The sequence below is a fragment of the Malaya genurostris genome, chromosome 2, assembly GCF_030247185.1.
Source record: "Malaya genurostris strain Urasoe2022 chromosome 2, Malgen_1.1, whole genome shotgun sequence".
NCBI classification, from domain to species: domain Eukaryota; kingdom Metazoa; phylum Arthropoda; class Insecta; order Diptera; family Culicidae; genus Malaya; species Malaya genurostris.
Genome location: NC_080571.1, coordinates 84,558,257 through 84,574,895, shown reverse-complemented (window position 1 = coordinate 84,574,895; position 16,639 = coordinate 84,558,257). Strand labels below are relative to the sequence as shown.

The 16,639-nt window shown below is 38.3% G+C and overlaps 1 protein-coding gene across 2 annotated transcripts in view; it reads left to right on the top strand.

The window, feature by feature from the left end:
• Positions 1–16,639, top strand: part of LOC131432795 (dihydropyrimidinase) — a 59,398-nt gene that overhangs the window by 10,167 nt on the left and 32,592 nt on the right. For both annotated transcript variants that reach the window (XM_058599315.1, XM_058599314.1), the window contains exon 3: positions 16,484–16,578. In XM_058599315.1, the coding sequence (XP_058455298.1) occupies positions 16,484–16,578 (95 nt within the window). The remainder of the gene's footprint in view (positions 1–16,483; positions 16,579–16,639) is intronic.

Sequence of the window (16,639 nt, the reverse complement as noted above, 5' to 3'; positions counted from 1 at the left end):
TAAAAAATCAACAGATGATCGATAGCAATACACTCCAAAAAAATTTGAATTCCACAGGTTACTTAATCCGTCATACGATGTAATTCAGTCGATTAACAGACGTACTTGCGATCCAATGATTCTTGGTTCAAGTCGCGGCGGTTGCTATCAGTATTCTTTTTTTTTATATTTCAATGAATTTCATGTCGTGGAGTTTTAGACACAAAATTAAATGTTCTTTCACGAAAATTTACGTGAGCTACGACGCTCCATTTATGTGCATCTAATAAGATGTAAAATCACAGGATTTTTTAAGTGTATAGCATGCGGCTTAAACCGAGAAACATTGGATCACAAACAAGCCGCTAATCGACTGAACCACAAAAGCACATATCTGCTTAATGAATAATTGATACATATAAATACATACAGCGGCACTTGGTAGCCGATTGCAAATTACACTCGGAATCAGTGAAATTCTTTACGAATGGAATATTGCGTCACTTGACAAGTTAATTAGTTATGAATTGTGTCGTTCGTAGAATTATGTTACCTGTAAAATCCATAATTTTGTCTGTGTACATTCATTTGAGTTTACATGATCATAACGAAAATCTAAATACACACCAAAAAAATTTGAATTTTACAGATGACTTAAGGATCAAGAGTAAACCAAATTAATTTGTGTTGGTAATTTGTGTATAACGTACATTTTATTTGGTACGTATGTCATAGATCTATGTATTCATATATGCAGTGCAACCAGTTTATCAAAGTGGCTTGCACGATTGAGTTTCAAACAATCTTTTTTAGCAATAATTTATTCTCAAACGAACGTTAAGTCAGACTTTTTGGATGAAATATCAGTTTTGATGAATTTTTTACCAACGTTTGATGGAAAATTGCTTACATTTTATGAATGTAGATTTCAATTCCCTAATAAAAAAGTTAGCAACACTGCTTCAATGGATTTGTATTAGATTGCGCTACACAAAATAAACAAAACTAAATATTTTCTGTTACAAAAGCAGTTTTCCGGAAAAATAAATAGTTTTACGACAACATTCCATATCCATTGCCTTTCGCGTGTTAAATTAAAGGTTCCTTTTTTCGGGTTTACCTCTAGAAGGTACGTAAATCTTTATATCGCAATAATTGCTGCAAGAGGAAATCCATATAGGAATGTGTTTGTTGCTAATCAAATGTGTTAGTGAACGTAAGCTGAAACTGAAATATTTTTTCTGGAGCAGTTTTGAGGAAAGCGGAAGAGTTTTAGACTAAGATTTTCGCTTTTCTTAGATTGCAATTTGAAGCAGAATGAACCGATTGGTTTATTTTTCAATCATATGGAAGATTTATTGATTAAAATCAGGAAAAGAAGCGCCGGAATTTGTTTTTACGCACACATTGTTGACATTACTCATACGCTTGCAATGAGTCTTGCTCCTTAATTGACGATGACGATGTAATTGATAAAAAACTAATTTGTCAAATGACGGAAAATTTCATTTGTAATAACTTAATGTTAGATTGGCTTGAATTTTACTGGTTTCGACTGTAACTTGCATTCTGCTAGCAGGTGTGAATGTATGAATTTGAATGCACCTGTTACTAGCCAAGCAGATGTGTGCTTCCATGGCTCAGCCGATTAAGGAGTGTATCGATAAGTAGTTAGCAACATTCAAACAGTTATTACTCTAAAATGGCTTAATTGTTTGCAGTGTGTTTTGTGGTGACATGTTTGTTTACATGTCAATAACAGCTGCGCAATCGATTGGTTTCGGTACGGTTTATCGCTTCAATGATGAGTTGAATTGATCCGGAAACGCGAAACAAAATTCTGCACACTTGGTGCTCAGAAAGTGGTGTCACGTACAACGAAATTGCAAAACGGGTGAAAGTGCACCACACCAGTGTCAAAAATATTATCGAGAAGTTCGATAAGACCCTTTCCATGAAGGATTTGCCCCGATCCGGTAGGAAAACGGGTCCCAGCCAGCCCGGCCGGGACTTGAAAGTGGTTGAGTACATCAGGAAAAACCCATCGGCGTCGACGCGGGATTTGGCCAAGCAGTTCAACACCAGCATCGGGATGATTCAATGGATCAAAGTTCGGAACTCCCTGAAAACGTACAAGAAACAGAAGGTGCCGAAGAAGTCCCTGGTACAGCAAGTTTAGGCCAAAACAAGAGCGCGAAAACTGTATAACCGGATTCTACAGAATAAAGACGAATGCATCCTGATCGACGACAAAACCTACGCCAAGGAAGACTTTCGAGCACTGCCCGGACCGCTATATTATACGAAATCGGTGTACCAGGACCTGGACGACGCTGACACCACGGTGACGATGGAAAAGTTTGGGCAGAAGGTGTTGGTCTGGCAAGCATTTTGTACCTGTGGTTTGCGGTCGTCGATTTTCTTCACGAAGGGCACAATTAACGCCAAGGTGTACGAGGAAGAATGTTTGAAGAAGAGAATACTGCTACTGTACAGAAAGCATAAGGCTCCTCCTCTCTTCTGGCTGGATTTGGCTTCAGCCCGCTACGCCAACTCCGTTCTACAGTGGTTGTCAAAAAATAATGTAGAATTCGTGGAAAAGGACATCAATCCACCGAACTGCCCGGATCTTCGACCAATTGAAAGGTATTGGGCAATTGTCAAGCGGCACTTTCAGAAGGAAGGTACATTGCCCCAAAACATGCAGGAGTTAAAATAAACTGGACAACTGCCATCAGGAAAGTCACAAAAGTAACTGTGCAGAATTTAATGAAGAATGTCAAGTCCAAAGTGCGAGTGTTTCACAGAAACTAGGATTTTCTTTAATATAATCAGTGAAATGTATAATAATGTAATTTTTCTACAATATATCGAAAACTGATGTCAAAATATGTTTTTTTTTGCTTTTTTATTCAATAATCAATGTTGCTAACTACTTTTCGATACACTCCTTAATAGACGTACACACTTCGAAAAACCCTGCGATTTTACATCTTACTAGATGCACATAAATGGAGCGTTGCGGTTCACGCAAATTTACATGGAAGAACATTCAATATTGTGTCGTAAATTCCATGACATAAAATTCATTGAAATAAAAATCAAGAAAAGACCGCCACGACTTGAACCGAGAATTATTGGATCACAAAGTACGCCTGTTAATCGGTTGAGCCATAGAAGCACACATCTGTTTGGCTGATAAAAGGGGCATTTAAATTAATACAGTCAAGTTACAGTCGAAACCATGCTGATCTAACATTAAGTCATCACAAATGAAATTTTCCGTCATTTGATATATTAGGTCTTTATGAATTACATCGTTTGGAAGATCAAGTCACCCGTAAAATTCAAATTTTTTGGTGTGTACTTTGTGATATGAAATGAAGGATGAAACCGAGGTAAAATAAATGATAATAACCATACGTTTAACCATACGATAGGATCAGTCTACAGTAAGGCAAACAACTCAAATACGACCCTGGGACTCGAGGACCAAAAAAGAGGCCATGTGTGCCCACCCCGGAACGTGCATAGCAGACGTTGGGGCTTAGAACCCGTTCTCCTCCAGAACAGGTTAACTTCATCCTCGGGGGCTAAGAGCAGCCGCGTCCCAAGAAGGTAACAGTACGGGCCTGCATAATTTCTAATATACCTAACCTATGAAAGCTTTCACTATGGAAACACACAATTCGAACGATTTCAATAGTGCAGATAGTTCTGAATCATCGAATACTTCAAAAGTTGTTACTTCTTCAAACGCGTTCATTTTTCCATTGAACAAAATGGCAAATGCTACACGCAAAATTAAATCCATTTATTAACTCAAAACCAATTTAATGGCAATATTTAAGAATCAATATTCTCTGGCACATGATTTAAAAACAGAAAATTTTATTCAACGTCCCTAAATTAGAAGCTCAGTATGTAAGATTCAAGTCAAAAATTTTTTTTGACATATTTCGCGCTAACTCGAACAAATGTCAACTTTAGTTGGTTTGACGTAAAAAAACATTTTTGAGCGGTTTATTAATTTTAGTAGGTTTGACGTAAAGTCGCCATAAATAAGTTCAGCTTTTGGAACTGAGTGGAAACATATATTGGAGAAGCCAAATGAATGAGAAACTCACAGAAAAGATGATTTTTTGGAAAAAGATACGCTCAGAGATAGGACTCGAACCTGCGTTCTTATTCGTTACCATTCCGCCACCCTAAGCAGTGTGATAGACACGGCTCTACCACACGACTGGGTCTGGTAAGCGTATATCGAACATGGCCTAAATCCTAGCCGCCTCACAAACGGTATCATATATCCAAACATCTCTGTTCATCAGATAACAATCACTAGTTTTCTCGCTCTATACCTATTTTTCCGCTCAACCACTGGGTAGGAGAGTATATTTATAATCATTTGATGCCTTCTCTACTGTGCCAGTCGCTGCCTGTCTATCGTCAGCAACAGACCCTATGAAGGCTGTTTGGTAGTCTGCTCTTTCATACCAGAAGCAGATTGGTACGGGAAAATCAAACCGTAACTGTTTTTATTAATTTTTGTTGGTTTGACGTAATGTCGCCATAACTAAGTTAAGTTTTTAGAGTAAATTGAGTGATAAATTGATTGAGTGAGCTCAGCGTGGCGGAAATGGTAACGCGTAGGTTCGAGTCCTGTCTCTAAGTATATCTTTTTCCAAAAAAAAAAACAACTAAAAGTAATCCTTTTCTTTTTTCTTTATTCAGACCTGAACTAAGAAGAACTAAGCTTTTCATTAAATGGCATTGTATTGACAAATCTCCACATCCAAGAACGATTAATCTAAATGATATAAAAATTTTAAACCATAAGAAAATCATATTTTAGTGTTTAGCTTGCAAATTGTTTCTGTCGAGCTAGTTGGCATTGAATCAAATCATTATTAATTTTCTTCTATTTCGTCCCAACGAACAAGGTACTACACTATTTCCTAAGCAACTCTTATTTATTAATCGGCAGAAAGCATGATGATATCAGTGTGCAATCCGCTAAAATCTTCGTCACAACACAATGCAAATTGTTAAAGTCTATATGAAAAGCACCAGTAAACTGTTTGGAAAATTGGATTTGACTGAAACGAACACGATGCACACCTTACAATACGAAAGACGTTGAAAATCTATTTTGCCATCTCTGAACAAGAGATAAGCGCATGCAGTGTATCCAATTACGAAAACATTCGCAATCGATTGACCGTCGGTCAGTCCTAAATTTTGACTTGTCAATCCCACAATGGTACAGCATAAAATGTGCCATCACCTTATATCGCACCTAATCGATCAACCAAATCAGGACTCAACTTCCGATTGGTGATGTTAGAAATAATAGGCACGTACCGTACGGATTGACATCATCTCCGTTGAGTTTTCAATTATGCACACTATTTTCGATCCGTGTCATAAAGCAAGCAGTACGCTTTCATCCATCGCCATCGAGCACATGATAATCATTACAGCAAACAGTAATAAATAGTTAGATATTATACGTACACTGACCAATGTTCCGTTCTAACCTACCGGGACGAAAAACTTAAGAAGCAAACCGTGATGGTAACTTGGCCAACTAAGCGTAAAAAGACCGGTCGCATACAGCAAGCTTTTCAATCACCCATCCAAAAGTTATGAACCGGAAATGAGAGAATGGGCGAATTGTGAGTGATTGATTGAATAGAAATTTTAGTCTTTGACCATATGCGGTCGAACATATGTTCTAACATGTAAGCAACATAAACAGGTAGAAACATGTTCACGAATTAATAGAACATTTTGGAACAGGAAGATCAAACATTTAAATTTACCATTCTTCATTTCTCATATAGAAAGGCTATGCAATTTCTATAAAAATCGACTTTCACATACTATTCAACTCAGCTTTTTTGCGACCTCTAAATGTCTATGTGTGTCACAAATAATATGACTTGGTCATTTGTAAGCTAAAAATATATCCAAAAATTTATGCTTAGTTCACATAATAAATTATACTTTTTTCCACTTTTCGTCTTCAAATAACCAGTGCGTTAGCAACGTATATTGAATTATTAGCGCCACATACAAGGTGTGACAGTTAAGTAAAGAGACACTGATATATTTACCGTCGCTGTAGCTTGTTTTATTCTCCTGCTTTGTCGCGTTGGGTAGACGTGTGCTCGTGTTGCTCGCCACGAGAATGGAGTAATGCTCCAAAAGCAAGTCGCGATAAAATGTTGCGCCAGATTGGGAGAAACTACTTCGGAAACGTACGCCTAAATTGTAGAAGTGCTCAGTGATAGTTCTCTTGGTAGTGCCCAGGCTATTCGATGGCATAACGAGTTTGAGGAGGAGCGTTGAAGCGTGGAAGACGAAGTGCGCTGCGGGAGATCGGTTGAGTTGCGAACGGATTGAGATTCCATCGGGAAAAACTTACAAACGCCAAGTACTCAACAGATTACTAAAAAGTGTCAACAGGTTGCGTCCTCCATCACGACAACGCGCCGTGCCACACGAATATTATTTGCCCGATATGTCACCCTGTGACTTTTTTTTTGTTCCCTAGAACAAAATTGGTGCTCAAAGACAACCCATTTTGAGTCGATTACGGACATCCGGTTGTGACGTGACGAGGGTACTCGAGGACATCCCAGTCAAAACGTTCCATATGTATTACGAAGTATGGAATACGCGTTGGATTCGTTGTATAGCTGCCCAAAGGTACTACTTTGAACGGTATGTTGTAAATGAATTTTTAAATACACGGTGATAAACACGACATAACCAAAGCTAAAACGGACAAACCAGGCTTCGGTTCAAATATTCTACGTTTGATTGAATCTGTTGTTAAGCCAGGCGATTATGTCTTAAGCTAGACGATTATGTGAGTTTCTCGCCTCCTCTGGAATTCCACAAAGAAGCCACCTGGGTCCTTAGATCTTCCTACTTTACAATTTTTGTCTGGAAAGTACGTGGACTTAACGTTTACCGATGGTCTCATAGTGTATTATGAAATTTGCAACAGCAAGAATACTGTTTTTCTTCAACGATAATTAGTGAACTTCTCAGAATGGTACGAAATCAATCGAATGATATTGAGCCCGGAGAATTGTACAATCATCACGTTTTCGCAAAAATAAACTGTCTCAAAAATTCATTAATTGAGCGTACCGTGTAAAATCGGTGCAACGGAGATTTGCTCGTTTTGCTCTTCGCCGGCTACCCTGGAACAACCCCAAACAATCGAGGCAGGAAAATCGATGTCAGCTGATTGGACTCGATGCATTGCACGTACGGGGTAGATTATTTCGATCATTGTTTATTTCCGATATCTTGGGTGATAGAATCATCTACCCATCTTTACTGGGAGAAATCAATACGACCATTCGAGATTTTCATAATACTATCTAATATTATTTTTACTTACATCTGCTCTATCGTCTCGTCTGGTCGAAATAGCTAATAAGGCATGATCGATCAGTTTGTGGGGTAAGTTCGGTCAATGTACAAACAGTGCTATGATTATTTCAAAGAATAACTTATAGTATCATTTATTTGAAGGTTGTATAAGGATAAAATATTCCAGTTAGTTCATATATCATAAAAATAATCAATTCTGTGTATATAAGTACAAATATTTTTAATGTCGTGTGGCATCCGGCGGTATTATTTAAACCAAGAATTGATCCACTGGTTTCCTGTTCCATGTCGTAAAAGGCCACTAAAACGGTAGTCGTATACGGAACATTTTTGGGCTTTACCCTTGCGGAGCTCAAAACTCTGTGTCACAGTAAGACTGACTAAAATTAATTTTTCACGGAAAATGTGTCTATTTTTTCGGCATAACAGATCGGCTGAAAAGTTCGAATCGTTTCTATGAGAGGGTGCCACTAGAATTAAATCCATACCATTTTCAGTTAGTACCAACCTTCGAAAGATACGTGTATAAATTTGACAGCTGTCTGATTATTAGTTTGTGAGATATTGCATTTTGAGTGAAGCTACTTTTGTTATTGTGAAAAAAATGGAAAAAAAGGAATTTCGTGTGTTGATGAAACACTACTTTTTGATGAAAAAAAGTGCCGCCGATACCAAAAAATTGCTTGATGGGTGTTATCCAGACTCTGCACCGGGCGAAGCAACAATTCGTAAGTGGTTTGCAAAATTTCGTACTGGTCATATGAGCACCGAATACGATGAACGCAGTGGACGTCCAAAAGAGGCTGTTACCGATGAAAACGTGAAAAAAATCCACAAAATGATTTTCAATGACCGTAAAGTGAAGTTGATCGAGATAGCTCACACCCTAAAGATATCAAAGGAACGTGTTGGACATATTATTCACAAATATTTGGATATGAGAAAGCTTTGTGCAAAATGGGTGCCGCGTGAGCTCACAATCGATCAAAAACAACAACGAATTGATGATTCTGAGCAGTGTTTGGAGCTGTTATATCGAAATAAAACCGATTTTTTTCGTCGATATATAACAATGGACGGCTCCATCACTTTACTCCGAAATTCCCACTTCACACACGAAATCCCTTTTTTCCATTTTTTTTACAATAACAAAAGTAGCTACACTCAAAATGCAATATCTCACAAACTAATAATCAGACAGCTGTCAAATTTATACACGTATCTTTTGAAGGTTGGTACTAACTGAAAATGGTATGGATTTAATTCTAGTGGCGCCCTCTCATAGAAACGATACGAACTTTTCAGCCGAACTGTTATTTGTCGTATAACCGATCTTCGCCGAGCGATGACTTAATATTCGTCATATTATATGAATTCTAGTGGAGCTACAACCATCAATAGTAAATTTATCTCTATATTTTTGCTCTCATACAATACTTAGTTGATTATAGTATTAGTTTATCACGATGTCAAGCGATGTGTGATATCCTTTATAATCTTTCTTATCTCTCTTGAACACGGCTGATTATGGGTTGCAATGCGAAAAGCTTTTGGTAAGCCTTGTTGAGATGGCTACGCATTTCAAGCAAGTATCCGAGTTTCAAATGCAGGATGATGTAACTATTGCTTCTCATCCTTCGTTACAAGACCTCATAAGATGAATGATGTCAGTCAACTATCTCGGATGAGTTGGCTAACGCTGGTACCACGAATGAAAGATCCAGCACTGAATTCATTCTTGGGCTGCATACAAACATGCCAGCTACTGGCACAGTTTACAAACTTACGCTCTACCCACAGCATTTTTATCTGATTTGAATCTCAAAATGTTGCATTTTTCCAAACCTCATTGCTGGATTCTGGTCAGAGCTCTGACCGGATATTGCAAACTCAACCATCACATGGCTACTATTCAGCGTGCTGATTATTTTTTTTTGTTATTTGTGTAAGTGCGATTGCGTACTTCATATCATCTGATATGTACTGTCCCGCATTGACGCATCTTCGTATCCAGGTTTTTGGTTCTCCATACACGGTTGAATATGTGTTGGGTGAGCTAAAATTGAAGAATATTCTATCTTTTCTCACCCAATATGGTAGTTAGCTCTCAACTACTGAAGAGAGAAGTCACAAATTGGATCAGATATCGATAGCAAAGTAGTATTCAATAGCCAAGTGCAATTACCCCGGTCTATCGGGTTTCGGGTCCGTCGCGTTCTCATCTCGTTCAGATTATCCGAGATGAATCCGCCAAAACGCCGTGAAAATACGTTCCGCATCGACTACACTGGTATGCCACGTAGACAAAATATCGAAGAAATCCACAAATTTGTTGGTGAAAAACTAAACCTTACTCGTGACCAATTGGTCCGCATCCAAGTCAACCATACTCAAAATTGCGCGTTTATTCAATGCATCGATCTCGAAACTGCCAAGAAAGTGGTAGAACAACATGACAACAAACACGAAATAATATTCGACAAGACCAAAGCCAAACTTCGATTAAAGATGGAAGATGGTACCGTGGAAGTGAAGCTTCATGATCTAACACAAGAAATCTCAGACGAACAAATCAAGCGTAGTTTATCACAATTTGGAAAAGTGCTGACAGTTAGAGAATTGCTCTGGGGGGAGAAATTTCTGTTTGCCGGCCTGCCGTCAGGTATCCGCTCGGTGAAGATGATACTAAGTTCACAAATAAAATCTTTCATCAACATTGCCGGTGAAATGACACACGTATCCTATGAAGGACAAAGGCAGACATGTCGCCATTGTGGTGAATACATCCACAACGGTATAACATGTATACAAAACAAAAAACTCTTAGTAGAAAGAGTAAGTGTGAACGATCGTTTGAAATCCACAGAGAATTCCTACGCTGCGGCCGTCAAAGGCATATCTCAACAGCCGCGTCCCGCACCGACGAAAAACGGAGGGATGATCGTGCTCAACAGGTTGAACGAGCAAGCCCGTGAAAACATTTGCGAACCTTCAGCGCAACCTTTACAAACCTCTCAAACAGAATCGACATCTCAGATCAATAAAACGACGGTTCCAGAGTTCAAGCAACCTACAACTACTCAAACTGTGCGCGCGACTTCTAATAGTAAACGACTAAAGGACGATGAATATGCCAGCGATGCATCAAATATCTCTTCTTACTCAGAACGTCGGCTACGAAATCGCCCAAAACGGACTAAAGACCAAAACGGATCAGATTCGGAGATGGAAGCAATAAATTCGCAATGAACTACAACACTTACAACCTCGCCACAATTAACATATGTGCCATATCTAACCAAACGAAACTCGACGCTTTAAGGAACTTCATACACACACTAGAACTCGATATTATATTTCTTCAAGAAGTAGCAGTTTCTGATCTTCAAATTCCCGGCTTTAATGTTATAACTAATATTGATCACACTAAGAGGGGTACTGCGATTGCAATGAAGCAGCATATTCGTTTTTCTCATATTGAGAAGAGTATTGACTCAAGACTAATCGCTTTAAGAATCAACGGATGCATCACCCTTTGTAACGTCTATGCTCCTTCTGGCAGTCAAATGCGTACGCAGCGTGAACGGTTTTTTAACGAGACCATTGCATACTACCTTCGACAATCAACCTCACAGATCATACTGGCTGGAGATTTCAACTCAGTAATCCATCCCCAAGACTCTTCTGGAGAAAGCAACTACAGTAACGCTTTGAAAAATACGGTACAGCAACTGCAACTTCGCGATGCATGGGAAAAAACGAACGGTAGTAGACCGGGGCATACATATATAGTGCATAATTCTATCTCCCGAATCGATCGTCTATACGTAAGTGCCATTCTAACTACTCAACTAAGAACATCACATACACACGCATGCTCGTTTACTAACCACAAAGCACTCACCGTTCGTATGTGCCTACCGACTTTGGGAAAGGAACACGGACGAGGTTTCTGGTCTCTCAGACCACACGTTCTAATACAAGAGAACATGGTGGAATTTCAAACCAAATGGAATTACTGGACCCGTCAAAAAAGGCACTACCCATTTTGGACTCGATGGTGGGTCGAATTTGCTAAACCAAAAATTAAAGCATTTTTCCGTTGGAAGACTAAAGAAGCATATGACGAATTCCATCGAGCTCATCAAGAGCTTTACTCTCAGCTTTCAAGAGCGTATGATGAGTACTATCAAAACGCATCCATGCTCACTACCATAAACAAACTTAAGGCTAAAATGATTCTACTACAAAAAAAACACACAGATATGTTTGTTCGGATTAACGAGACTCGTATCGAAGGAGAACCACTCTCAACATTTCAGAGCGGCGAGAGACTGAAGAGAAAAACTATAATCGAAAAATTGGATTCGGGACCAAATCACACAATCGAAGACCCGAACGAGATCAACGAACACGTGACCAGCTACTATCGAAACCTCTACGCTGAAGAGCAGACCCGAGAGATACCTATGTTTCGTTGTGAGAGAGTTGTGCCCCTGGATTGTGAAATAAACAATCGAATTATGGAACATATTACCACTGCCGATATATACACAGGAATAAAAAGGAGCGCATCCAAAAAATCTCCTGGACCGGACGGACTACCTAAAGAATTTTATACCACTGCTTTTGATATTATCCATAGGGAACTGAACTTGATTCTCAACGAAATTCTATCAGGCGAAATTCCAAGCAAATTCGTTGAAGGCATAATTGTTCTGACCAAAAAAAAGAACACTGATAACACTATCAAGGGATACCGACCTATATCGTTGCTAAACTACGATTATAAATTATTCTCACGAATTCTCACTGCACGGCTCGATCGAGCTCTTCGTACACACAATATACTCAGTTCTTCACAAAAGTGCTTTAATGGTGAGAGGAACATATTCCAGGCTACTCTTGCCCTTAAAAGCAAGATAGCAGAGCTTCATGCGGAAAGAAGAACAGGGAAGATGATAAGCTTTGACCTTGATCACGCTTTCGATCGAGTAAACAAGAATTTTCTCTACAACACGATGAGAACACTCGGACTAAATGAGGAACTAATTCAACTTCTCTCTCAAATTGGAACCCAATCTACTTCTCGAGTTCTAATCAACGGTCACCTGTCCCCACCATTTCCAATTCAGAAATCAGTAAGACAAGGAGATCCCTTATCAATGTGCCTATTTGTGATATATTTACATCCTCTAATAACACAAATTGAACGTCTTTGTGGAACAGATGATCTTCTGATAGCATACGCCGATGATATAACACTCATCTCAACAAGCTGCGAAAGAATCCAAAGAGTACACGATACGTTTCAACAGTTCCAGCTAGCATCAGGCGCTGTACTTAACATGGAAAAAACATCGTCGATCGATGTCGGAATTACTAACGAAAACAATCGTTTGAACATCCCATGGCTACGCACTGAAGACAGATTGAAAGTACTCGGCATTGTGTTTGCTAACTCAATTCGCTTTATGACTAAACTGAACTGGGATAACCTTGTTTCCAAATTTGCACAAATATTGTGGCTTCATCGGATGCGATATCTAACGCTTCAACAAAAGGTAACAACTCTGAATGTCTTCGTCACTTCTCGCATATGGTATGTAGCATCTGTGTTATATCCATCTAAAGCACACATTGCAAAATTGACTTCGCTGATGGGCACATTCATATGGACAAATAACTCTTTTAGAATTCCGATCACTCAGTTGGCGCTTCCATTGGAGAAAGGTGGTCTCGCATTGCAGCTCCCTGCTTTTAAATGCAAAGCCCTCTTAGTCAACAGACATATTAAAGAGCAAAACTCCATTCCGTTCTTTCGTATGTTTATGTCAAATCAATTACGTAGCCCGCCCACAAGCTGCCCTTGTTTAAAAGCTGTATGTCAAGCTATCCCTACTCTACCTCGTGCAATTCAGAATAACCCATCGGCCAGTGAAATCCATCGTCACTTTATGAACGCGATTGAACCAGCGAAAATTGAACGAGACAGTCCGGAGGTGGAGTGGCAACGTGTATGGCGCACTATTTCAACAAAGAAACTGGATTCCCTTGAACGACACTGGTACTATCTTCTAATAAACAGGAAAATCCCGCACCAAGATCTCCTGTTTAGGATGAACCGAGCCAGCGTACCAACATGTTCATACTGCAATGTTGCAAATGAAGATTTGAAGCATAAATTCACATCTTGCACCAGAGTCACAGATGCCTGGAGATACCTTCAGCAACGATTAACTGTAATTGTACCTAATTTTAATGCAACATTCTCAAATCTAATACAACCTACCTTCAATAACATTTCAAAAATAAAGCGAATTAAAATCATGAAAATATTTATACACTATGTAATGTTCATAAGTGATGCTGAAAACTTAATTGATGTAAATAGTTTGAAATTTGAATTAGATTTATTAACATGAATATCTGCAAGCTAACTTTTACAATACGCTGACATAAATAAAGATAAATAATAAAAAAAATATGGTAAGGAGCAATAGTCAGAGGTGTTCATCGTTCTTCCTGGAGTGAATGAACAAGCCGCGTTAGATTTTCTGTCATAATTTTGAACGCTTACAATTCAGTGATTTGTTGATGCATTTATATAATTTAACTGTCAATCGAGTCGGAAACATATAACTTAAACATGTGTTGCAACGACGTTTTAGAATTTCAATAATACACCATTGAAAAATCGGTTAGAATTGGCCTATGTTTTCACGAGACAATCATAGTACATTATAATGATGTCATCCTCTTGATTTTTCTAACACGGCCGACAGTTTTGAACGCCTCACACCTTGCATTTCATTTAGTTCATCGTTGTGCACAGTATGAACTTTCGCGCAAAACGGAATCCATAAATATATGCTCTGTCACATTTTTCTGTTTAGGCAACGCCTGCATTCAAGCATTTCTGTTTCTACACGCACAGATATTAATACAATGGACATTAAATTCAACTATATTGTGCTTCCCATTCAAACAAACACATTCATTTTCCGTTTGAATGATGTAACAAAATGGCTTGTACACGCAAAATTAAATCTTAGCAAAAGTAGTGGTAAATATCTCAAAATCAACTAATAGTAATGTTTGATTTAATGGCAATATTTTAGAATCAATATTCTCTGGTATTTTATTCAAGGACGGAAAGTTACTATTTTCAAATTTGAATCCATATCTCAATATATTTATAACTAATATGAATTGCCACACTAAATTTAATTCAAAGAGAGTTCTATTTGATTCAAACTTTAATTCAAAAATAATTTTATGTGATTCATACAATAGTTTGAAGCTGACTTAAAGACTCTATATATTAGAATATAATGTGTTCTATTTCTCTGCGTGTAGGGATACGTAGAATTTTTTTTTTTTTTGGAAAATGGAACTTTTCTATGGAAGCTATTTTGCATCGTGAACAAAAAAATGATCTTCTCTTGTACGTTTCGTGCTTGACACCACTTGAGTATCTGGGAAAAATGTCAATTCGTGGAAATGACACTATCTGGCATCGCTGATCAGTATCGAACCGACTTAAGAGAAGGTTACTTGTGCACATCAGCGAATGTATCTTCTACGGGTTTATTTTATGTGCAGGTCGCCATGAGCGGCACTGATTTTCAATGTGTGTGTTCACGTATAATAGAATCGCTCACATAGAATTAGAATCAGTATTTTTTTTAATTTTAATTTATTTTCAATATTATCGTGTGATCGGTCGTGTCTCGTATACAACCCTTTAGTTTTTTGTCGAAACCTCACTGAACCATAGTAGATATTGGAAAACAAACACCCATATCTCATTCATAGTGCTGTAATTGTCTCCATACAAAGGGAAATCTACACTCTTAGCTAAAATAGAACTTACGTTTGACGTAAATTCCAGCATGCGGTAATTTCGCGGATGTTGATAGAATATTACATTTTTTTCTTTCTATCATAGAGGTTTTAACCTAAAGGTCATTCGCTTCATCGGGCCAGAAGTTGGGGATCGAACCCAGGTGGGCTGTGTGAAAGGCATCGACAAACCCATCACGCTATGCCCGTCCCCGGAATATCACATCTATTCACATGTAAAAATAAACTTCGGGTCTGTTCCGATGTCAACTTTAACTATATTAGCTTTAATATAATGATAAGATTAATTTTTACATGTTTTGAATTGTAAATTTAAGTGAATTGCGAAGCTCTTTTTATGTGCATCTATAGAGACGTAAATTTACACGATTTTTTTCTTAGTGTGTAGTGTTAATTGATTTAAGCTACTGTGGTTGTGAGAAATGCGCAGGTAACTTTAGGAGTCACCCATTTTCCACCAGACAACGCTTTTGGTATCTATTACATTACTATTACACTCGGGTACCTAGGTTAATTTGCTCTATAAGTGAATGCAGTAGGCGAGTGTATTACGTCGCTTATCCCAGCCTATGGGGTTTAAATATTTCTCGATGGATCCCAAATTTGAGATATAAAATCTTAACAAATGGAAACATTCAAGGCACCATAAAATGTTTGTGATTACTCCACGTAAATAATGCACTCAAAGCGTACTGAGATTGATAAGCCTATACGAATACACAGTGTTGTTACTACAAACAAGCCATCAAACAAGTATGCTGCCTAATCTAAGGAGCTTTAAAAGTCCACAGAGATAAAATTTGGTAAATAAACTGCATCCGAATGGGCTGTTGTATGTCAAATGAATTCTACAATCTTTGGCGAGATCATTCCTCGATAACAGTTAACGTTGTCGGGCAATCGTTTGCAGCCCATGTCAGTAATTGTTGAACTTCCAGTGAAACAGAATTATTCTCGCCGCAAGACTTCCAAATGTCGGAACGATCCACGCATTTATGGGATAATCCCAAAAGTTTGCAGTTTAGAAAAGCGCGTTCGAAAAACTTTTTCTCGAACATGAAATACAACAGCGACTCATCCGCACAGGTCATTTTCTTGGACAAGTGTATTAAATATAAGTCTATAATCACTCGTTCCGCTATTTTTCAGTGACGATCCGGTAGTAAATCGATTTACCCAAACCACAATAAACAGTGAGTGTCTCTTCTTCTCCATCTATTTTCAGAGTGCACAAAACCGACTGTACATAAAACGAGGCCACGTGGTGAACCACGACGGTATCCAGCAGGCAGACGTCTACATCGAGGATGGAACAATCAGGTACGACCAAGAATGAGAGAGTGGTTGAGGTTTTATAGGACGTATCGTTTGGCACACGGAC